We start from the raw sequence: 23,548 nt of genomic DNA, 5'->3' as shown, positions 1-23,548 counted from the left end.
CATGGTGTGTGAAATCCAATATGAAAGAATTTGTTCATGTTCACTTATAATGTCATTGAATATTGAATATTACTCGTTACTAATTTCACATTAGCCCTTAACAATAGGGTCAACTGATAATAATATTACATTGTACTCATTCCTTTAGGTTTTTTAGATTACAAGTATAATCAATTAATCATTCAAAGGCTTTTTTTTTTTTTTTGTAAAACTATAGCAACCAATGAGTGATCTTTAAACCATAAAGAGTGGTAGATGTTAACTACATAATACCATAAGAGAACGTAATAGGTAATAGGTTATAAATCGCTTACATCTTTACCTTGTTTCTTGATAACATAAACACAATAAGCTTCACAAAACTCTAAACTAAGCTTTACCTTCTACTCCCCTAAACCCCCACCCAAACTAAACCATTCAGTGCACCCACTTAAACCATTCAGTTACATAAAAGTAAATCATATATATGTGAACCCACAACTAAACACAAAAGCTGCCATATCTTTCCAAAAGCCTTAACTGATGCTAGCCGAGTGATCTCCTTCATCACTTCTACTAAAATCTGCACAACAAATATAACTCCATTAAAATCCAATCTTACACTCTTCTTAATCCTAGAAGCCAAAAATAACAATTTTTAATTTCAAGGATCTTGTGGTGAAGTGTAACAAGAAAGATATTTTTTTATAGTTTAATGTATTAGAAATAAATGATGGTCCTGTTTGATACTTGTAGTTGTCCTCATGGAGACATGGACCATGGGCTAAAAGTCTACAAACCAAATTTGATGATTATGAAAGGATATTATCGCTACAAATCAGAAACAAGACAAAAAAAATATATATCGATTTGTAGGAAGCAATCATTTGCCAAGCAACTAACACTTTGTCCATGTCTTTAATTTATGAGTCTCTAAATACAAGGTAAACAAGACATAGTAAAATCAAGAAGATGAGGAGGGCATTCATGTCTTTTTGGCTAGACAAGAGATCAAGAATGAGTTCTTGTCCCAAGTAGTGCATAAACCCTAAATTTGTGTATTGTGTAAACTCAAAATCTGTTAGAACTTTGATGTGAACACATTAGAACCATACCCAGATATGTTGATCATCTAAACCAAGAAGTGATGCAAACTATTTAGATCATATATGTCAGATGTGGTTCTTCTTGTAAACTTTTCAAGTAAAATTTCGAATTTATTGCTTAAGAAACATTCTTTTTATGAGAAATCTTTGAAACCCATTAATTGAATTGGTTAAAAGGGAGGCGTAACAGTTATTACTTATTAGAATATCAATTTCCGATGAATTGAAGATGGAATCAAAAGGGTAACGATGGAGGCTTAAGATGAAGACATACCGGGCTCTGAATTCCTCTTTGAACGCTTCAATTTCTCCAGCTGCACCTGAGACTCCATTAATAGCTTCATCCTCTGAAGCTCTAGATCCTTGGTGAATTGCATTCTCTGCTTCTCTAATTCAACCATCTGCCGTTGTTTGGCTTCTTCAACCCTTTCATACACCTCTGCAAACCTTCCGATCGCCTCCGCTAAATGATGGTATGCATCGCTGCCGGTCTCATCAGCCTTCTCTAACCGCGACCGCCGCGCTCCGTTTCCGCCGCTAGACCATGACGTATCGGAATCCTCATCTGCACCGTCAATTGCAGCCGCAGCCGCTGCCATCACAGAGAAATTACGCCGGAAAAACGAAGTGTCGTTCGACGGTTGAAACGCCGGCGGCGCCGGCCGTTTCGACCGCGGAGCGACGGGGACAGATGAAGGCGGAGGAGGAAGAGCAGGGAGCGACGGCGGAGTCCGAATTCGTTTACGTGGAGGCGGCGGTGTCGGTGTCTGTGTTGAGGGTTTGAAGGAGGAACCGATGAGTGAATCAAGCGGTGCGAAGAACGGCCATGGAGAAACGTAGTTATCAGCACCTAACTCCAACATCTTTGACTTCTCAACCTTGAACTTCTTCTTCAAAGTGTCGATGCGGTTCTTACACTGTATATCAGTCCGGCGAGATTTTTTGACGTGACCGTGACGGGCGTTGACGGAGTCAGCAACTTCCTGCCAGTGTTTCTGACGGAGGTTACCACGGTTAAGTTCGACGAACCTATCTCCCCAGGCCTCGATTAGCGTGAACGTTGCTTCCTCCGACCAGCAGTCTTCCCTCACCGGAAATGACGTATTCTTGGGAGGAGGTGGTGGAGGAGGTAGTGGTAGTGGCGGTGCAGTCTCATTGTCGTCCATGGAAGCAGTAGGGGCAGTTTCCGATTGGTGGCTGGTGGTAGAGTTTCCGTCGGAGGAACGGTGAGGTGTGGCAGTAGGTGGTGAGGCGGCGGGAGAGGAGGGTGAGAGACGGGGTTTGAGCAGCGGCGCGTGAGGAGGATCTGAGTTATAGTCGGATTGACAGGACATGTTTGTGCCGCCGACGAACGTGGGGAGATTCTGATGAGGCAACCGAGTCTGAGAGGACCTCTCTTTTTTGAATACCTTTGCTTCGCCATAGCCAAGCCCCTCACTTTTATCAAATTTTCGTTTCATCCCCCTTATCTTAACTTTTTTATATTTATTGACTTCATCTTTACCAACATTACTATAATTATAAAGTTGTGGTGGAATTAAGAATTTCGATTTAGGCCCTCTTATATCTAAATTTAGGTTATTGTCATTTGTTTTAAAATGCTCTAAGTTTTCTATTATGTGCATTATGGACACCTAAACTGAAAAAATGGCCTTCCAAAAACAGTAAATGATCTATTTGTATTCGATCTCCATGTAATTTAGACATGAAGGTTCGCTGATGTGGAAAAATTAATAGCCACATAAATTATTTAATGATCTGCATAAGGGTTAGTTAGTTGTTTGAAGAAGCCTGTGTTAGTAGTTTCAGCAACTGAAAGTGAAGAAATATTCCTCACTTCTATGTGATCGTCTCTACAATCATCATCGATATCGTCGTTGTCATCTTAATATCGTCAAATCGTTGGAGCAAATGAAGTTGCTCAAAGTGAAGGTATACCCTACCTATTTGCTTTCTTATATCCAGGTCTGATGACGAAGATGCATGATTCAAGGAAGTCAGTAAATCTTGCACGTCGGTTTTTCAATTGTCTTAATTATTTTGTAAGGATGATAAGCTCTTGACATTATGAACAAGTCGTTTGATTTTTTTATTATGGTTTTTAAAATGTACTCGGATCAAAAACCATAACACTGAACTAAAAACCCTAAATTCTATTTCTTGTAGATTCCCCTTATACTTGTATATTCTTTAAATGAGTAGACCACCGCTTAACAAACATTACAAATATGTAATTTTTAGGTTGATATATGAAGCTGAAGACATGGCTAATATTGATGAAGTAGCTAAGTTAACAGGCAGTACAATAATGTAATTTTGAACCTAAGTTTTTCATTTTTGGAATATAAATAGAACAACTCAAAAACCTTTTTTTAGTAAAAGATCATATTCATACATTCATTTTTAAACATCATGAAACATAAAGGATAGTTTAGCGGAAGTCTTAAAACATAATTATTTCTTCGATGTAAGTATAGTCACGATTGTGCATTCCCATGATCAAAGGAACTACCTGAAAAATATTTAATCCACGACTGTAAAAAAATATTAGTGAGTTCCCCAAAATATTGCATACAATAATATACATACAATGCATACAAATAATGGCATTCAGCATGAAATTGGTCCGCCCTATGGCCTTCAAAATAAGGTTGATTCGCCCATTGGCCTTTAACATAAAAATGCGCTGCCCTGAGTATCTTGGCCTTAGCACATAGTTGGACCGCCTTCAACTCACAACTTCATATGTCGACATATATTACAGAGAGAAAAACAAACGGCCCAATATAATAGGAAACTGGCTAAAGTAGTTTATTTGACTAACAACAAACTACGACATAATAACATCCTAAGATACAAGGGATATATATTGTAATATATAGTATAGTGAGAAAACACATTTGAATAATCTTGAAATAAGCTAAGTAGTTTGGTTTGCAGATGATTCATGTAACACCCAAAGTTTTGAAGACCAAGAAAGGGAAGAAAACCCTAAGTTTAGGGGTCGACTCGGCGAGTCCAAGGAGGGACTCGGCGAGTCGGAGCGGGATCCGGGTCGAGGAGTAAGTGACCGACTCGGCGAGTCGGCCAAGGTGACTCGGTGAGTCTGGTCTGTGTGAGGAAAACCCTAAGTCCGGGGGTTGTATCCTATATAAAGGGTGTTATGCCCCTCCCTCAGCCCCCATATCACTCCAGAGGACCTGTAAACCCTTTAATTCGTGTGAGCTTCCATTATTGAGAGAAATAGCTTTGGAGGAAGGAGACTTTGGAGAGGGAACTTGAAGATCAAGAAGGTTGCTTCAAGGGAGAGGTGTGTGCTCGAGATCTACTTCAGTTTGTGTTCATCTTGGAGGTATTAAGTTGCCATTTTCCCTTCTTTGCATCTAGATCTATTTTGTCATGAGATTTGGGGGTTTTATGGTTGTTTGAGACCCAAATCAGGTTAGGGGCTTAGATATGTTGTTGCCACTTCAGATCTATGGTTGGGTGAGTCCATTATGTCATAAAGCATCAGGAGATGAGTAGTTGGTGAAGCCCTTGTGTCCTTAAACCAAACCCTAATGTGTTTTGAGCCTAGATCTCTTTAGTTATACGTAAAGTTTGCAACTTTACGTAGGGATGGAGTTTTGGAAGTATGGATCTATGGATTGGAGTCCCTGCATGACTTAAAAGCCCTCTGCATGTTGGGAGATCTGAATGGACTCGGCGAGTCCTTTGAGTGGACTCGGCGAGTACCATGAAGATGAGGAGGAACTCGACGAGTGGGATGAACAGCTCGTCGAGTCGGATGAAGATAGGCATGAACTCGGCGAGTTGGATGAACAACTCGGCGAGTTGGATGAAGATTGTTGTGTGCTCGGCGAGTCTGTTCTTAGACTCGGAGAGTCAGGTCGCGTGGTCCCAAACCCTTCGAGTTAAGACTCGAGTCAGCGAGTCGAGCAAGGACTCAGTGAGTTGGACAGGACAGGAATCGGGAATCAGTAGACTCGGCGAGTCAGGGGCTGACTCGGCGAGTAGAGTCACGAGTGGAAGGACTCTGGACCTATGAACTCGGCGAGTCGGTAGGGTGACTCGACGAGTAGGGTTGACCTGGAAGGTTGACTTTGACCAGGACTTTGACTTTGACCTGAGTTGACTTGGTTGTCTTTCGGGGGTCAGTTAGACTCAGTGTTGCTTTGATATTGTTAGCTCGGGAAGCAAGTGGAGCAGGAGTTCAGTCAGTGGACGGGTAGTGGTCAAAGGGTTTAGCAGCGGCAATTCAGCAGTATCAGGTGAGTCTCCTCACTGTTTGTATGGGTCTAGGGCACCAATGCCGGCCCATTTAGAATATGCATGAAAGATCAAGGGGCGGCTCCTGGCACACAGTATGTTACTTTGTATGGTAGGAAGAATCGGGGGGTTAGCCCTAGGCAATATGTATGAAAGACCGGGAGGTGGCTCCTGGCGCATTGTATGCTATATGTATGAAAGACCGGGAGGTGGCTCCTGGCGCATGTATGCTATAGATATGAAAGACCAGGAGGTGGCTTCTGGCACACTGTATGTTGTTTAGCTAAGTAGAGTAGTATGTACGGTTGTCTGAGTGATACTTGTATGTTATGGGTTAGCGGTTGAGTGTGGGCAGGGCCCGTATCTCACCGAGGTTGGAGTGTAGGCTAGGCCCGTATCTCCCAGATAGCAAAGTGTGGACAGGGCCCGTATCTTCACAAGTGTGGGCGAGGCCAGTATCTCCTGGCTAGCGAAGTGTGGGCAGGGCCCGTATCTTCCCGAGTGTGGGCAAGGCCCGTAACTCCTAGCTGAACATTGGTTGTTATAGGTTTGCATGGTATTATGCAGGAACTCACTAAGCTTCGTGCTTACGACTTTCAGTTTTGGTTTCAGGTACTTCCGGTAGTGGATGATGGAGCTCGGGATGATCGCATGGCACACACCATAGATTAGTCAGCCTAGGAATGTTTTACTCTGATAATGAACATGTGTTTTGAAAACTAATACTCTATGTTTTGAAATGATGATTTTACTTTAAGTGATACTTTATTAAAAGAAATTTTTAGTCTTGAATTTTGGGACGTTACAAGTTGGTATCAGAGCCTTGGTTTGAGGGATTCGGGCATACTCCCGGGTGTGCCTGAACTCAAACTGAGGGGTCAGATAAAAAGTTTTCAAAAAAATGAAAAGATAGTTTTGGTAAAATGAGAGTTTTGAGAAAGAAAACAGTTTTAGAAAAGCAAAAAGAATTCATAAAGAAAAGAACTTTGAAAAAAGAAAAGAGGTGTGGTGCATGCAATCAACCGAGCTCAAGTAAGTACCCAAAAATACCCATATAAGTTTATGTTATGATTATCAGTTGATAGAACAACATGCTAGAATAGGACTAAGGATCTAGGGATGATGCCTTATGTGCCTGTTATTTGTGCTATTGAGCTGTATAGTAGTGTTGAGTAGACAGTAGTAGGATAGCCTGTTTAGATTATGCATGAGTTATGAGTTTGTGTTGCATGCTAGTTCAGATTCTTGCTATGTGGATATGATTGCTTGAATATGTTATGGTTAGATTTTTCCCTTGTTCAAATGCTGCTTGCTTGTGCATTGTGGGATTCTGAGTGATGGGAGTTAGCCATTAGGTGGATACAAAACGTCACATGCGATCAGGGTTGAATAATCTCAGAGTGCTGGATTTGGTCCTATTGCGCAGCTCTTGTTTGAGTCCAACCGTTGTAGGGACGAGTCTTTTACTCGAAGGATTATCTGAGCCTCGTCACATGTGATGGTATCTAGGTGATGGCTAATTAGCATCGCAAGGAAGCCTTCAGTAGCTGAGGACTGGTTTGAGTTGAGTCAGAGGTTTCCCTAGGGTCAGCCTAGGATGAGGTAGTGCTGGAAGCAGAAATGGTGGAAAGGGACCTGGTGGAGTCAAGGCAGTTCCTGAGGAAAGTACGGATAGATGTGGAAGGTAGTATGGGCCCGTACGACTGAAAGCAGAGGATCCATACTCGATTCGGGAATGGCCGAGACAAGACCGGGAACCTGGTAGTGCGTGTGTTTGGCCTCGCAGCAGTGATCAGTATTCTGATAGTGGTTGTGTTATATTTTTAGCATGGTGACGTTGCGAGAGAGACCAGTGGGCGGGCCAGGATCCGGTTCAGGATCAGGTTCGGGCGCGGGATCCGAACCAGTTGATGATGGGTTGCGCGAGTTCATCGCATCTGAGATTACGAGAGGCATCCTTGAGGCGACCCCGGTCATTTTCGGGTCGATCAAGGAGGGGATCATTGAGCTGATGGAGGATCGCCTCCGAGCTTTCAGGAGTGATTTGGCGTTTGGCCAGGCAAGTACGCGCACGCTGTCCTTCAAGGATTTCAGAGGGTGTGGTGCGCCGGATTTTCACAGGGTGAAGAACCCCATTGCTACCAGGAGATGGATCGCAGACATTGAGTCTGCACAGTTGACGAGCTTCTGCCCGGATGAGTCGAAGGTCCGCTTTGCGGCGGCATGTTTGAGAGACAGAGCTAGAGATTGGTGGGAGTCAGTTGGAGACTCATTGGGAGCCTCGGTCGTCGAGACTATGACCTGGTCAGACTTCGTGACCAGGTTTAGGGCGGAGTTTGCGCCGGCAGTGGAGCTTCAGCAGCTGGCTAGAGAATTCCTAGACATGAGACAGACGACAGAGTCGGTGGCGGAGATTACTGCCAAGTTTCGGGAGAGGGCCCTATTAGTTCCTCAGTATGCAGGGGATGATGAGATGCAGAGGACCCGCTATCATGATATGTTGAGAGCGGAGCTTCGGGAGCATGTCAGCTTCTCGGCATGCCCGACCCTGGACTCTATGATTGCCAGAGCTAGGGAGAGGGAGATCGATCTGGAGCACATTGCGAAGAGGAAGTCAGATCAGACATTCACCTTGGAGGGTCCCGGGATGAGACCCAAGACTTCAGATCAGCGATTAGTAGGTCGGCAGGGCCGAAGTCAGTGCAGCACGTGCGGGAAACTGCATGAGGGAGTGTGTCGTTCTAGGGGTTCCGGCTGCTACAAGTGTGGCAGTGATGGTCACGTCAGCAGGGACTGCCCACGGGGGGCAAGCCCATTATGTTTTCACTGCAATCAGGTGGGCCACAAGAGGACCGACTGCCCGATGATGAGGGGAGGAGCAGGGAGTGCGCCGGCCCCAGTGACTATGAGGATTACGGATGAGCGAGAGGGTAGTGCCATGCAGTGAGAGGTGCGGAGGATCCAGACTACATGAAGGAATGTTGAAGGTACGTATCTATGGCTATTTTCATTCCTATATGAATTATGGAAGTTTTTGCCCTGGAATCAGGCGATTTTATGTATGATTTATCTCTCTGCTTGTATGTGGACTGTATTTTGGAATTGCCATATGCCAATTGCATACTAGGAGCTATTAGTAGCTAGTGTAGGTCATCTTTCACTTCGGGATCGAAGTGTTCAGTATCATCTCGGTTACGGATGGAAATGATTCGGGAAGTGGTCAGCCACCATCATCGGGATTTGATGGTTCTAACCGGGGCGTTCGGGATGGCTTTCGGAAGCATCAAGGAAAGTGGCTTATCACCAAGGAGTCTATGCCCAGTTATTCGGACTGTAAGGTCAGTAGTCAGAGCTTAGAGGATATTTTTAGCATCAGGGATGCGGGCGGTGTTCATCTAGTATTCGGTAATCATATGGTAGTTGGAGTGGGCTAGAGACGGATCGCTAGCAGGGATAGGGCGATGGTGGTTATCATGCCTATCGTATGAGGAAGGAAGGAATGGAAATCTTTGGGTTTTCGCAGGCAGTAAAGACTTAGCTGAGGCTAAGTGAGGGAGAAACAATCAGGTTATGGGAGTAGAAGGGGTCTTGGAACTGGGATAAGTTCGCCCTCTTGTTAGTAAGAAAGACGGGTCAGGTGACTGTATGATTGGAGGATAGAGTAAATTGGAAGTTTGGAAAACTTGCCAACTGTGAGATCGCATTCTCGAAATTTCTGGTCGCGGATTTCATAGGAATCGGTTGGGAGTTCCACCTGGGACATAAGTACCACTTGGGAGTACTCGGTAGAAAGGTGTTGTCAGACTACCGGATGGCCGTAGCATTCACCAGTGGCTAATAGTAAGGGAAGTATATCAAGACTGCGGTGCGGCCCGCAACAATCGTATGAGAGTATGGTTAGACTGCGGTGTGGCCTGTAGCATTAGACTAGTAAGACTGCGGTGTGGCCCGTAGAATCAGATTAGCAAGACTGTGGTGTGGTCCGCAGCAATCGTATGAGAGTATGGTTAGACTGCGGTGTGGCCCGTAGCATTAGACTAGTAAGACTGCGGTGTGGCCCGTAGCATCAGATTAGCAAGACTGTGGTGTGGCCCGTAGCATTAGACTAGTAAGACTGCGGTGTGGCCCGTAGCATCAGATTAGCAAGACTGCGGTGCGGCCCGCAGCAATCGTATGAGAGTATGGTTAGGCTACGGTGTGACCCGTAGCACTGGTTTAGCAAGACTACGGGACGGCCCGTAGCTTTGATTGGCTGGCAGCGTAGAAGTGTTGTAAGACTACGGGGTGGCCCGTAGCATTCATCGGTCCCTATTTGTTAGGGCGAATGTATCAGGTGTATGATTTAGTGGCAGTGTGGATTGAGTGGTTATTGGTGAAGTTTCTTCGAAAGTCGCTCGGAGCGACTAGGAGTTGAGTTGGGACTAGCGACCGGTGGGAGCCGGTAATCCAGATATTGGTAGATTGGTAGGGACCAAGGTGGTCTCAGTTCATCCGGAAGGTAGATAAGGAATAGCAGAAATTTCTAGCCAGTAGCAGTGCTGGTAAGCAGTCTATGGTTGAGTTCAGATAGTTGGTCGAGGGGTGCTAGGCACCAAGTTCTGTCAGAGAGCAGTGTCAGTGGTGACAGACGGTGATGACCCGCTCTGGGAATAGCGGGGGTGATGGAGTTGGTGAAGGATAGGACCTCCACAGTGTCAGAGGAAATAGTTGGATATGGAGCTTGCCCTGGGAAGGCAAGAAATTTGCGCACGGAAAGAGGGGGTGAATCCCTATAGGTTCAGTTGCGATACTCGAAAAGTACCAGAATGATTGTCGGTGGAGTAAGATGTGTTTCCAGAATGTTTAGGGTTAGGGTTGACCCGAGATGATTATACACAAGGATTGATGCTAGTAACCAGGAGGAAGACCAGCGAATGTAGGCAGCTGGTGTTGGATTAATTGGTGGGGGTATTGGAGGCAGATCGCAGGCGGTGGGCTATGGCAAACTCTGAGGACGAAGTTTAATTTAAGTGGGGGAGAGTTGTAACACCCAAAGTTTTGAAGACCAAGAAAGGGAAGAAAACCCTAAGTTTAGGGGTCGACTCGGCGAGTCCAAGGAGGGACTCGGCGAGTCGGAGTGGGATCCGGGTCGAGGAGTAAGTGACCGACTCGGCGAGTCGGCCAAGGTGACTCGGTGAGTCTGGTCTGTGTGAGGAAAACCCTAAGTCCGGGGGTGGTATCCTATATAAAGGGTGTTATGCCCCTCCCTCAGCCCCCATATCACTCCAGAGGACCTGTAAACCCTTTAATTCGTGTGAGCTTCCATTATTGAGAGAAATAGCTTTGGAGGAAGGAGACTTTGGAGAGGGAACTTGAAGATCAAGAAGGTTGCTTCAAGGGAGAGGTGTGTGCTCGAGATCTACTTCAGTTTGTGTTCATCTTGGAGGTATTAAGCTGCCATTTTCCCTTCTTTGCATCTAGATCTATTTTGTCATGAGATTTGGGGGTTTTATGGTTGTTTGAGACCCAAATCGGGTTAGGGGCTTAGATATGTTGTTGCCACTTCAGATCTATGGTTGGGTGAGTCCATTATGTCATAAAGCATCAGGAGATGAGTAGTTGGTGAAGCCCTTGTGTCCTTAAACCAAACCCTAATGTGTTTTGAGCCTAGATCTCTTTAGTTATACGTAAAGTTTGCAACTTTACGTAGGGATGGAGTTTTGGAAGTATGGATCTATGGATTGGAGTCCCTGCATGACTTAAAAGCCCTCTGCATGTTGGGAGATCTGAATGGACTCGGCGAGTCCTTTGAGTGGACTCGGCGAGTACCATGAAGATGAGGAGGAACTCGACGAGTGGGATGAACAGCCCGTCGAGTCGGATGAAGATAGGCATGAACTCGGCGAGTTGGATGAAGATTGTTGTGTGCTCGGCGAGTCTGTTCTTAGACTCGGAGAGTCAGGTCGCGTGGTCCCAAACCCTTCGAGTTAAGACTCGAGTCAGCGAGTCGAGCAAGAACTCAGTGAGTTGGACAGGACAGGAATCGGGAATCAGTAGACTCGGCGAGTCAGGGGCTGACTCGGCGAGTAGAGTCGCGAGTGGAAGGACTCTGGACCTATGAACTCGGCGAGTCAGTAGGGTGACTCGACGAGTAGGGTTGACCTGGAAGGTTGACTTTGACCAGGACTTTGACTTTGACCTGAGTTGACTTGGTTGTCTTTCGGGGGTCAGTTAGACTCAGTGTTGCTTTGATATTGTTAGCTCGGGAAGCAAGTGAAGCAGGAGTTCAGTCAGTGGACGGGTAGCGGTCAAAGGGTTTAGCAGCGGCAGTTCAGCAGTATCAGGTGAGTCTCCTTACTGTTTGTATGGGTCTAGGGCACCAATGCCGGCCCATTTAGAATATGCATGAAAGACCAGGGGGCGGCTCCTGGCACACAGTGATATGTGCATAATTAGTTCATATTAAGTATACATTTTTATTCATTTGTTAGTCTAATTATCGCATATTAAGGACAAAAGTTACTTAAAAGTGTTAAATTATGTTTTTCAGTCCAAAGATGAAGCTCGGAAGCGAAAGGAAGCAGGAGAAACAGTTAGAAGATCGAGAATGGAATAAAGAAGGAAAACACTTTGAAAGGCACCTACTCGGCGAGTCATATCGTCTACTCGGCGAGTCCAATCGAAGGATCGAGAAGATAATGACTCGGGATCCCAGAGAGTTATCGCAATACGGGGAATGTGAGAGGGACTCGACGAGTCACCACTTGACTCGACGAGTCGATTCGTATATTTAAAGATAATTCCACAGATCGATAAGAGGGAGTTCTGGGACGATTCAGAAGTGCTTTGCTACGATTAAGAAGCCTGAAAAACCCTAGAAGACGACGAAGGAAGCTAGAATTCAATTCCGGAGAGTAATTAAGGCAAAATTTCATCATTCCATTTATTCTTTTGTTTATTCATCATGATTAAGCAACTTTACTTTGATTGTTTGCTTTTATTTACTTTAATTATGAGCTAAAACCTTTAGACTTCTGTTTGGGGATACAAAGTTGACAATATGGTTTGATTGATTGGTAGGATTAATTCCAAGTTGGTGAATTTTTGTTATTTTAGCTTGCTAAAGAACCTTGTGTGTGAATAATAATTAATTTTCTGTTAATAGGAAGATAATTGATTAGAATGAACATCTATTGATTATTGTCCTCATATGATATATTGTGACCACATAGTCATATGTCTAGGATTAATGAATATGAAACTAGAATTAATAAGGAAATTGAGTAAAATTCATGTGCAAGCTTGTAAGATGACCATTAAACAAGTGGTTAATTAAAAATAATAAATTAGTTAACTATTGCAAGTCTAACTTAACCCGAATAATTAATCTAGTAAATATAATTAAATTAGACAATTGGCCACTGTTTGAGTTAGTTTATTTGCTAAGGATTAGGGTAGTGAACACAAATCTAATCACTTGAATCGGTAACCAACAAAAGAATTAATCCATTGCACTATTACCTTGAAAATCAACCATAGAGTTAACCAAGTTGAACTAAACAGAAGTTCCTTTCCAATTATTGAATCTAGTTAAATCGTTATTTTCTAGTTTTAAATTAGTAATAATTAGTAAGTTTCTAGTCTTGTAAAACTAGAGAAAAACCCCTGCTTCTTAATTAACTTAGATTAAATTAGTTTTTAGTTTAATTTGTCGTTCCCTGTGTTCGATACCCTGCTTATTTAGCTATACCACAATTGATAGGTTCACTTCCTTTTGTGTGTTATTTGATAATTAAAGTAGGTTTAAAACTAGTTCGTTTCACACACATCAAGTTTTTGGCACCGTTGCCGGGGAACGGTTCTAAAATTAATAATAAAGTCTAGTTTAATCGATCCTTTGTGTGTGATTTATCTTACACAAAGTTATTTACAAAGCAAATCAGTAAGTAGATTTAGTTTTATTACAATTCCGTTTTTTTTTAACTAGAAAATTTCTTTTCTATTTTTGCCTTGCACTCGCCGAGTGCACTCGTGTCGACTCGGCGAGTACATCGCTGTGTTAGTCTTTATTTTTTTTAATTCCGTTTTTGTTCCTTTTACGCGTTTCGTTTCTTTTGTTTTTTTTTCAGCTGTTTCATGACCCGAGGATCGGACACACCTCTAGTACCACCTTTGGAAGACCCGGAATCCGCACTAAAGAGAAGCAAAGGGAAAGCCGTTGGAGAAACCGCAACTTCAAAGAACTCACCACTCAAGAACTTAAAATCCATTTTCAGCAAGAAGAAAAGCAGCAAATCAGGAGCATACAGTGCCTCGTTAACAATTGAAGAACCAATTCACGAAGATATCGAGTACGAGACCGAGGAAGAAGAAGAGCATATTTCCGAGCACGAAACCGATTCTGAAGAAGAGTTAGTTATCACTATGGCTAACATCGATGAAGTCCCCATGGGGGAGTGGAAGAAAAGGATGCGTGATGACACCAGGCCGGGACTTGTGCAACCCGCAATTCCCGCAACCGCCACTTTTGAACTAAAAGGCCATATTCTCGCCCAACTCAAAGAGATCCCTTTCTACGGGAAGGATCATGAAGACACTTACAAGCACTTGGACGAAGTGAATGATGTGGCCGATTACTTCAACGTGCCTAATGTTCCACGCGAGACCCAGCTTCTTCGAATGCTTCCTGTCACCTTTAAAGGAGCTGCAAAAGATTGGTTAAGGTCACTTCCTCCCGGATCGGTCACCACATGGGCCAGGATGAAAGAAGAATTCATAGACCATTTCTACCCGCCCTCCAAGATAGCCAAGCTAAAGAAAGCCATTGCTAACTTCGAGCAACAACCCGGCGAATCTCTTTATGAAGCTTGGGAAAGATACAAGAGCCTACTTACAAATTGTCCACACCACAACCTTAATAGCCAACAAGAGGTCTCCATTTTTTATGATGGAGTCAATGTCACCACAAGGCAACTGCTTGATTCTCAAGGCCCGCTTACAAAGAAGGCGCCCCCAGTAATTAAAGAATTAATTGAAGAATTCTCTAAGCACTCTAGAGAATACCACAATCCGAGAAACGAAGTAAGTCGAGGGGTAGTAAACGCGGCAAGTGATAGCATGGCGGCGGTGATAGCAAAGCTTGATAGTCTAGATCGAAGAATGACAAAAATGGATCAAGCAATCCATGCTATTAGGGTAGGATGCGAAAATTGTGGAGGGTCCCATCTCGCAAGGGATTTTGATTTGGATGAGACTGGAAATAAGAAAGCTCAAGTCTTCTATTCAAGTGGTGATCGGTATGATGAAAATTGGCGGAAACCTAAGAAGGATTGGCTACCATACGAGGAGTATAAGAAGGCAAGGGAGGAGAAATACAAATAGAAAGAGAGGGGACTATACCAAAAGGAAGAACCAGTAGAAAAGAAAGCCGATTTAGAAGAGTTATTCACTAGATTCATAGCCGCGTCCGAAAAAAGACACAATGATCATGATGCTGCTATACACGAGACCAGAAACATGCTTAGGAATCAGCAAGCATCAATTCTCAACATTGAGAAACAGCTGGGGCAGCTTGCGCATCAAGTGAATGATAGAAGACCGGGTCAACTTCCGAGTAACACCGAACCCAATCCTAAAATGGAGAATGTAAGTGTAATAGCCTCCAGCAGTGAAGAAAACGTTACAGAAGCACTGAGAACCTCCAAGAAGAAGGCAGAAAAGGAAGAAGAATCGGATCCAGCAAAATCCGATCCGACTCGCCGAGTCACTCAAATGGACTCGACGAGTCCATTCGAGAATGAAAAAAATGCCAGTTTTCTAAAGCCATACAATCCTCCTCTGCCATACCCAATCAAAGCCATACCTGCAGAAAAATTAGAAGCATACAGAACATTCATGGAGCATGTTAAAGCTTTACAAGTCAATATGCCATTTGTGGAAACAATGCTCCAAACACCTAAATACTTCAACTTGCTTAAAAGCCTTTTCGCTGCTAGGAAGGATTTGGCTGAAGTCGCAGAAATATTGATGAATGAGCTGCCTGAAAAGAAGAGTGATCCGGGAAATATGGTGATTCCGTGCCAATTTGGTAATGAAGTTTTTACCCAAGCATTAGCTGATTCAGGTGCAAGCATTAACTTGATGCCCTATTCATTCTTTAAGAAGCTGAATTTACCAGCACCAAGGCCGGTAAATATGAGGATCCATTTGGCGGACAAAACGATAATTCATCCACAAGGCGTTTGTGAGGATCTCCTTATCAAAGTGGACAAGTTTATTTTCCCAGTAGACTTCGTGGTGGTGGATATGGAAGAGGACCCCGCAATACCAATTATTTTGGGGAGATCATTCTTAAACACCGCGTGTGCTCTAATTGATATAAGTGAGTCTACATTGACATTGAGAGTAGGTGATGAGTCGATAATGTTTAAAGGTATTCCAGAAGCCAAGCAAAAAGAAGAAAAGAAAGAAGAAATCTCATTTATGCAATTGGATGATGAGATATTACAAAAAGAGCTTGAAATTTTGATAAAATAAGACCCAAGCAAGCTCTTGCTACACTCTGAAGAAAGTAGAGATGCTGTCAAAGACTTGGAGGAGTTAGAAAAGCTACTGGAAGGAGCCAACTCAGAAAACACTCCAAAATTGATGGAACCCGATCAGACTCGCCGAGTCACCTTGATGGACTCGACGAGTCCAGTCGAATTTAATAAAAACCTGGCCAATGTTAATCTGTTTGTTGAAAGTTCTGCACATACCATGGATTTAGTTACTATTTATGATTATTTGGAAGAACAAACAACAGAAGAAGGGAAAGAAATGGAAGTCCAATACGCCGAGGTGGCATACCTTGATACAATTCCATTTGGAGAAGGGTTGAACACAGAAAAGGATGAAGACATAGAGGGAAGAAGGGTGGAACCTGATCGACCATTCACTACTAAACCTAAAGCACGAGCCATTACAAAATATGAAGTGATTAAATTTAAAGAGAAGGAGGTACAAGAAAAAGTAAAGAAGAATGAGTTAAAAAAGGAAAAGAGGAAAAGAGAAGCCGAAGCAGCTGAGAAGGATGCTGTGAAAAAGAAAAGAGACGAATTGAAAAGGGCTTACAAGAAAAAGATTCACGCCTACAAGACTAAGTACAAACCACAAAGGACTAGGCGTGCATTCCCGATGCTCGAAGATGACGAAACGTAGATGGGAAGGAGTCTAGCTAATGACTCCTTAAAAAGAAGCGCTTGGCGGGAGGCAACCCGTTATCTAGAGTTTGCTTTCTTATACTTTCTAGTTTTTTTTTTAATTTTAATTTTTCTTTCGTTTTTAAAAATGTTAATTTTCCAATTCATCAGACATGTCTGCTTGAGAGTGTGCATGGACCAAGTGTGGGGTGAAATGATTTTAATAAATAACAAAAGTTCGAAAATCATTAATGTTTTACAAGAAACTCGCCGAGTCTTACCATGACTCGACAAGTATATATTGATTTTAGAAAAACTTTGACTTCGCGACTAGACTCGCCGAGTCTGACCCCGACTCGACGAGTCGGTTCTATTTATAGAAAAAAATAATAATTTCGAAATTACTTTTACATCTGGTAACTAGGGTTTTAACCCTAATAATCAGTTTTCACATACACACTCGCCGGGTGCGCCTCTTTCTCAAACTTCCTCTCAAGCATTCAAGTTTTCTTCAAATTTTCTTCAAATTTCTCAAGTTCAAACTAAAAAGGTAACAACTTTCTTCTTGATTTCTGTTAAGAACGTGATTATAAGGCCATCTATACCTGCAATTGCATGAAAAACCCGTTTGTGAAAAGTAATGAAATTTTAGGGTTTCGATTTTTCATGAATGATGTTGTTTTGAACGTTTATTTTGGCCTTATTACCTTAGTAGAAAGTCCCTGTACAAAACCCTTGACGAAATTTCCAGGTTTCATGGCTTAATTTGCATCGACCCGTCGACTGACTCGTGTAGTTAGCACGACTCGCCGAGTCATGCCTGGACTCAACGAGTCTAGTCGGGATGTATATGCGAAATTGTTTTAATTATATTCTGTGTTTTCTAGGTTTTGGGTCTTCGTTTTTCAGAAATCATGTTCAGAAGGGGGCAAACTTCCAGTGGCCACCAAGGGGATTTTCCGTGGCTAAACTTCCCTCAAATCGAGTCCACTTCGACGTTGCGGAAATGGAAGAAGAAGCTGGCTGATATTAAGAAGAAGGAGGTCTATGTGCCCAACCGGATCGATTGGGAATGGTTGCAGAGTGTTCGATATGAGGAGGAGTTAGCTCCTTATCTTTTGAAGGAGTTTCATCATGATGACGAAACCATGGTGTGTGACGGGTGGAGCCGGGTATTTCGTATTCAAGAACTGGTTTATTTGGAGCTGTGTTTAGAGTTCTTTTCCATGGTGTCTTTCACCGGGGGAGTGGATGTCTTTCACCCAACAAGCTTCAGTTTCTGCCTTGGGGGAGAATTTCGTCAATGCTCAGTGGTAGATCTTGCATGCCGATTGGGAGTTTATGACCAGCCCTTGGTCTTAACACCCATCTTTCGGGCCTTTTTGGCACAAGCACATATGGAATTTCCCGAAGGAGTTACAAGTGCGGGCTGGTGGAATACCATTGGTAATAAATTTTATATTCGAAAGTCGACGCAAGAAGGGAGTATTCGATCCCCAACACATCGCCTCATTCACCGCCTCATTTCATCCACCATCAACCAAAGAAAGGATGATGACAAGGTTTCCAACCTTGATGTCTTTTTCCTATGGAGCATCATTACACCCGACATTTTTTGCAACATTCCTTGGTGTCTTGCTTCATATCTTTCGGAGGGTGCGGTCAAGGATCGCAAGACTTCAAGAATAAATGGTGGGATGTTTGTCACCCGTTTGGCTAACTCATTCGGGTTGATGAACCGCGGTGCATGGAATTTTATGACTATGATCCCTACACCTCCGTTTAATCCTATTCTTTTCCGGAGAGCGAGAATCATTGAAGACTATGGTGGTGGCCACTATGCCATCCCAAATGATGATCCGGTGGTTGGTCCTGAGGCGCCGGGAAGACGGGTTCGTTCGAGGAGAGAGCGGGATATGGAGGAGGAGCCGCCGGTGATTCCGGTTGAGAGTGAAGATGTACCAATGGATTGGTACAATGTGGAGATGAGGCGACTCCAAGATCAAATGGCGAGGGGTCTGAATTTTAGCAACCAGTCTCACATTCGACTTTTTGACCACTTCAACATTCCACATATAGATGGTGGTAACTTCCCATACATTCCAACGTGGGAAGAGGTGATAAATGCAAGAAGAAGTGGGGCTGGAGGAAGTGGAGTAGGGCATGATGATGATGATGAGGAAGATTGATTTTTATGCATTTTTTGTTGAACACTTTTTAATTTTGTGTTTGTTTGTTTTGTTTGGTTTGATGTTTTTAAACTTGTTTTTGATGTCTAATTAATGTTTGATGTTTTGACAATTTTTCAGAATTAAATTAGGAATGCTAGCTTCAAATGGGTTTAGAGTTATAGAATTCAAGTGAGAAAGAGAGTCAACAAAAAGGAGCATTAGAGTTAAAGTATTGAGTCCGGTCCTTAGAGATGTTGGCAAGGGAGTCTAGAAGTAAATAGAAAGTATAGAGAGTTTACTAGAAGCTGGATCATATGCAGAATTATATTGTTTTCATTCAGTGACCAACTCGTCGAGTGCACTAAACTGACTCGACGAGTCGCCCTTAATTCTCACAAATGCGAAGATTTCCCGAAGTCACTCGACGAGTTTGTTATATACTCAACGAGTCGTTTGGTTTCATGTCAAAGGGGCTGCTGATTTGATGCTAATTAGAGTACCACTTGACTATATATTCTTTCCATATTTATTTCTGAAGATCTTACACTGTTATCCACATATTTGGAGTGACCCACACAAGACGAGACACCCAAGGCATGGTTACTATGTCTAAAGTCAATTAAAGTTGGAGCTAGAATGAAAGTGATCAACCTATCCACTGCTATCCCAGGGGAGTTTGTTCTAATTCCCTCTTTAGTTTCTTTTTATGTTTTTATAATATGCAATGAGGGCATTGCATCAAATAAGTGTGGGGTAGGGGGTTGGTTACATATTAAAATTTTGCATACCAAAAAAATTTACTTAGGATCTAAATTAGGAAATTTTGGTAAAAGTAATTAGGACTCCATGTTAGAGTTGTGTTGATAATTGCATGATAACCCAAATGTTTAGTTGAGCCTATATACGTTCTAGTGCATTTGTGGCTTCCTTATTCTAGTGAAATCATGAGACAAAAACACAATCTTGCTCAGCCCGAGGGATGCAATATGTTTAGCAGCCTAAACTTGAAATGTATCCAGGAAAATTATTATCGTTAACCAATAAAGGTTGAAGTTGAGCGCCCCTGCTTAAGCACGTAGGGATTTGAGTGAAAAAAAAAAGTGAGGAATACATGTAAAAAAAAAAAGAGAATTACAAGAAAAGTTGTAAGAATTTTGGAGCAATCAAAGTGAAGATCAAAAGATCAAAATTCCAAGAAATCCAAAAAGTCGAAGATACGCGAAAATCAAATAATAAAGGTGGTGAATTCAAAGAGATCAAAGCAAATATCGAAGAAGAGATGAATTCAAAAGAGCTCCATAGTGGTATCGAAAAGTTGTAATTCTAGATTATGTATGCTCGGGTTGCTCAATTAAAAATACCTTGAGGGTAAAGAGGTTTTCTGCGGATGGATTCGGAGGGTTGCATAAAATGAGCATAGTTCGGGGTGAGTGGGCAAGTGTTTATGAGGATTGTGAGTATTTAGAGTATGGGAGGTTTATAGGAAAATTTTTAGACACAAATGCATGCGTTGCGGTCTTGGCATAATGGCTGGGTTAGATTGGAGTTGTTATATATGATTCTAATATGTTTAAAATTCAGTTTTGCTTGGGGGCAAGCAAAAGACAAGTGTGGGGTATTTTGATATGCGCATAATTTGTTCATATTAAGTATACATTTTTATTCATTTATTAGTCTAATTATCGCATATTAAGGACAAAAGTTACTTAAAAGTGTTAAATTATGTTTTTCAGTCCAAAGATGAAGCTCGGAAGCGAAAGGAAGCAGGAGAAACAGTTAGAAGATCGAGAATGGAATAAAGAAGGAAAACACTTTGAAAGGCACCTACTCGGCGAGTCATATCGTCTACTCGGCGAGTCCAATCGAAGGATCGAGAAGATAATGACTCGGGATCCCAGAGAGTTATCGCAATACGGGGAATGTGAGAGGGACTCGACGAGTCACCACTTGACTCGACGAGTCGATTCGTATATTTAAAGATAATTCCACAGATCGATAAGAGGGAGTTCTGGGACGATTCAGAAGTGCTTTGCTACGATTAAGAAGCCTGAAAAACCCTAGAAGACGACGAAGGAAGCTAGAATTCAATTCCGGAGAGTAATTAAGGCAAAATTTCATCATTCCATTTATTCTTTTGTTTATTCATCATGATTAAGCAACTTTACTTTGATTGTTTGCTTTTATTTACTTTAATTATGATCTAAAACCTTCAGACTTCTGTTTGGGGATACAAAGTTGACAATATGGTTTGATTGATTGGTAGGATTAATTCCAAGTTGGTGAATTTTTGTTATTTTAGCTTGCTAAAGAACCTTGTGTGTGAATAATAATTAATTTTCTGTTAATAGGAAGATAATTGATTAGAATGAACATCTATTGATTATTGTCCTCATATGATATATTGTGACCACATAGTCATATGTCTAGGATTAATGAATATGAAACTAGAATTAATAAGGAAATTGAGTAAATTCATGTGCAAGCTTGTAAGATGACCATCAAACAAGAGGTTAATTAAAAAGAATAAATTAGTTAACTATTGCAAGTCTAACTTAACCCGAATAATTAATCTAGTAAATATAATTAAATTAGACAATTGGCCACTGTTTGAGTTAGTTTATTTGCTAAGGATTAGGGTAGTGAACACAAATCTAATCACTTGAATCGATAACCAACAAAAGAATTAATCCATTGCACTATTACCTTGAAAATCAACCATAGAGTTAACCAAGTTGAACTAAACAGAAGTTCCTTTCCAATTATTGAATCTAGTTAAATCGTTATTTTCTAGTTTTAAATTAGTAATAATTAGTAAGTTTCTAGTCTTGTAAAACTAGAGAAAAACCCCTGCTTCTTAATTAACTTAGATTAAATTAGTTTTTAGTTTAATTTGTCGTTCCCTGTGTTCGATACCCTGCTTATTTAGCTATACCACAATTGATAGGTTCACTGCCTTTTGTGTGTTATTTGATAATTAAAGTAGGTTTTAAACTAGTTCGTTTCACACACATCACATAGTATGTTACATTGTATGGTAGGAAGACCCGGGGGTTAGCCCTAGGCAATATGTATGAAAGACCGGGAGGTGGCTCCTGGCGCATTGTATGCTATAGATATGAAAGACCAAGAGGTGGCTTCTGGCACACTGTATGCTGTTTAGCTAAGTAGAGTAGTATGTACGGTTGTCTGCGTGATAATTGTATGTTATGGGTTAGCGGTTGAGTGTGGGCAGGGCCCGTATCTCACCGAGGTTGGAGTGTGGGCTAGGCCCGTATCTCCCAGATAGCGAAGTGTGGGCAGGGCCCGTATCTTCACAAGTGTGGGCGAGGCCCGTATCTCCCGGCTAGCGAAGTGTGGGCAGGGCCCGTATCTTCCCGAGTGTGAACAAGGCCCGTAACTCCTAGCTGAACATTGGTTGTTATAGGTTTGCATGGTATTATGGGGGAACTCACTAAGCTTCGTGCTTACGGCTTTCAGTTTTGGTTTCAGGTACTTCCGGTAGCGGATGATGGAGATCGGGATGATCGCATGGCACACACCATAGATTAGTCATCCTGGGAATGTTTTACTCTGATAATGAACATGTGTTTTGAAAACTAATACTCTGCTTATGTTTTGAAATGATGATTTTACTTTAAGTGATACTTTATTAAAAGAAATTTTTAGTCTTGAATTTTGGGACGTTACAATTCAACCAGCACATAAGAACCTATAATACTATTCTTGTTACTAGCTATTTGAGCATAACAGTTAATATCTAGATCCTTCACATATCTCAAAAATATTGTATTAACTATCAAATAAGGATTGGTCAGCCACGACAGTGGGGAGGCATGACCATTTCAACATACAACCTTTCTGAAATCCAAAAACCAGGACAACATGTATATCCTAGACACCTCTCTCGTAAGTAAACCATTCGACACTTTAAATGGAATTAATGACTAATACAGTATTAGAGGTTCATCACAACTACTGTGAATATAATCAGTTATAGATAAGTGTAAGTGTAACTTACTCGGTTAACATAATCTACATGATAGCGAGCATAACTTCAGCGCTTCCTTTCAAAATTTCCAAAGCTTCGCTGTCGAGATTACAAAACGAGAAAATAAATCACGAGGGACTGAGATCTCAATTGGGAAAGAGATATTCTTAAAATAGACTGGTGCAATAAATGATGGAGGGTGGCCCTCTATTTATAAGGCCAAAAAGAGACCGACACGTTGTGCCCATAAGGGGGATGCACCGTATCCTCCAATCAGTCTGACGATTTCTTCCTTACAAGCAACCTCAGGATGAATTGTAACGTACATGAGTTTGGGCTAGACATTTAAGGGATAATACTAATGAATATTTATTTTATTCAATAATTAAAAATCCTTGAATAGGATAATTATAAATATATGAATAATAATTCTTCAAACATGATAAATAAAGGTGATTCTTGTGTGTGTGTGTGTGGGGGGGGGGGGGTAGGGGGTGCATATATGTATATATATATATATATATACACACACACACACCTCAAGTTTGGGAAAATGTTATGAGTATATAATATTTGTATACACGTTTATTTTAAACTTAACAAATAAGTGTTAAATAACATTTACAATTATAAGATTATTTTGAATAAATAATCTTGATGAAAATTATAGTAATCATAATGTAATAACTCAAATTTCAAACCAAATTTATCATTTTTAAATTACCCATAATATTGTTCATAAACTAAGTTATCGGAAAAACACAGGTATCAAATACAAATCATCATCACAAAATATTAGAGTGCCACAAACTGAAAAGTAACAAATCTCCCAGCGAGTGTGTACAATCAGACCTTCGCCTTCCCGCGATCCTCAGA

At 41.8% G+C, this 23,548-nt stretch overlaps 1 protein-coding gene across 1 annotated transcript; it reads right to left on the bottom strand.

Moving 5' to 3' along the window:
* Positions 1 to 252: 252 nt before the first annotated feature.
* Positions 253 to 2,520, bottom strand: LOC111889316 (trihelix transcription factor ENAP2-like). The gene is made up of 2 exons (XM_052766098.1): positions 1,360 to 2,520; positions 253 to 562 (listed from the first exon to the last, which is right to left on the bottom strand). Exons 1-2 carry the CDS (start codon positions 2,417 to 2,419, stop codon positions 516 to 518), a joined length of 1,107 nt encoding a protein of 368 aa, XP_052622058.1. The 5' UTR covers positions 2,420 to 2,520; the 3' UTR covers positions 253 to 515.
* Between the last annotated feature and the right edge of the window lie 21,028 nt (positions 2,521 to 23,548).

This window comes from Lactuca sativa, chromosome 8, assembly GCF_002870075.4.
Source record: "Lactuca sativa cultivar Salinas chromosome 8, Lsat_Salinas_v11, whole genome shotgun sequence".
Classification (NCBI taxonomy): Eukaryota; Viridiplantae; Streptophyta; class Magnoliopsida; order Asterales; family Asteraceae; genus Lactuca; species Lactuca sativa.
The sequence above is the reverse complement of the archived record's forward strand: the minus strand, read 5'-3'. Positions and strand labels throughout refer to the sequence as shown.

Excerpts from the sequence above, each read along its gene's own strand:
- LOC111889316 (XM_052766098.1), bottom strand. The coding sequence starts at position 2,419 with ATGTCCTGTCAATCCGACTATAACTCAGATCCTCCTCACGCGCCGCTG. Across the intron at positions 563-1,359 it reads AAAGAGGAATTCAGAGCCCG|ATTTTAGTAGAAGTGATGAA; the intron begins GTATGTCTTCAT and ends TTTGTTGTGCAG.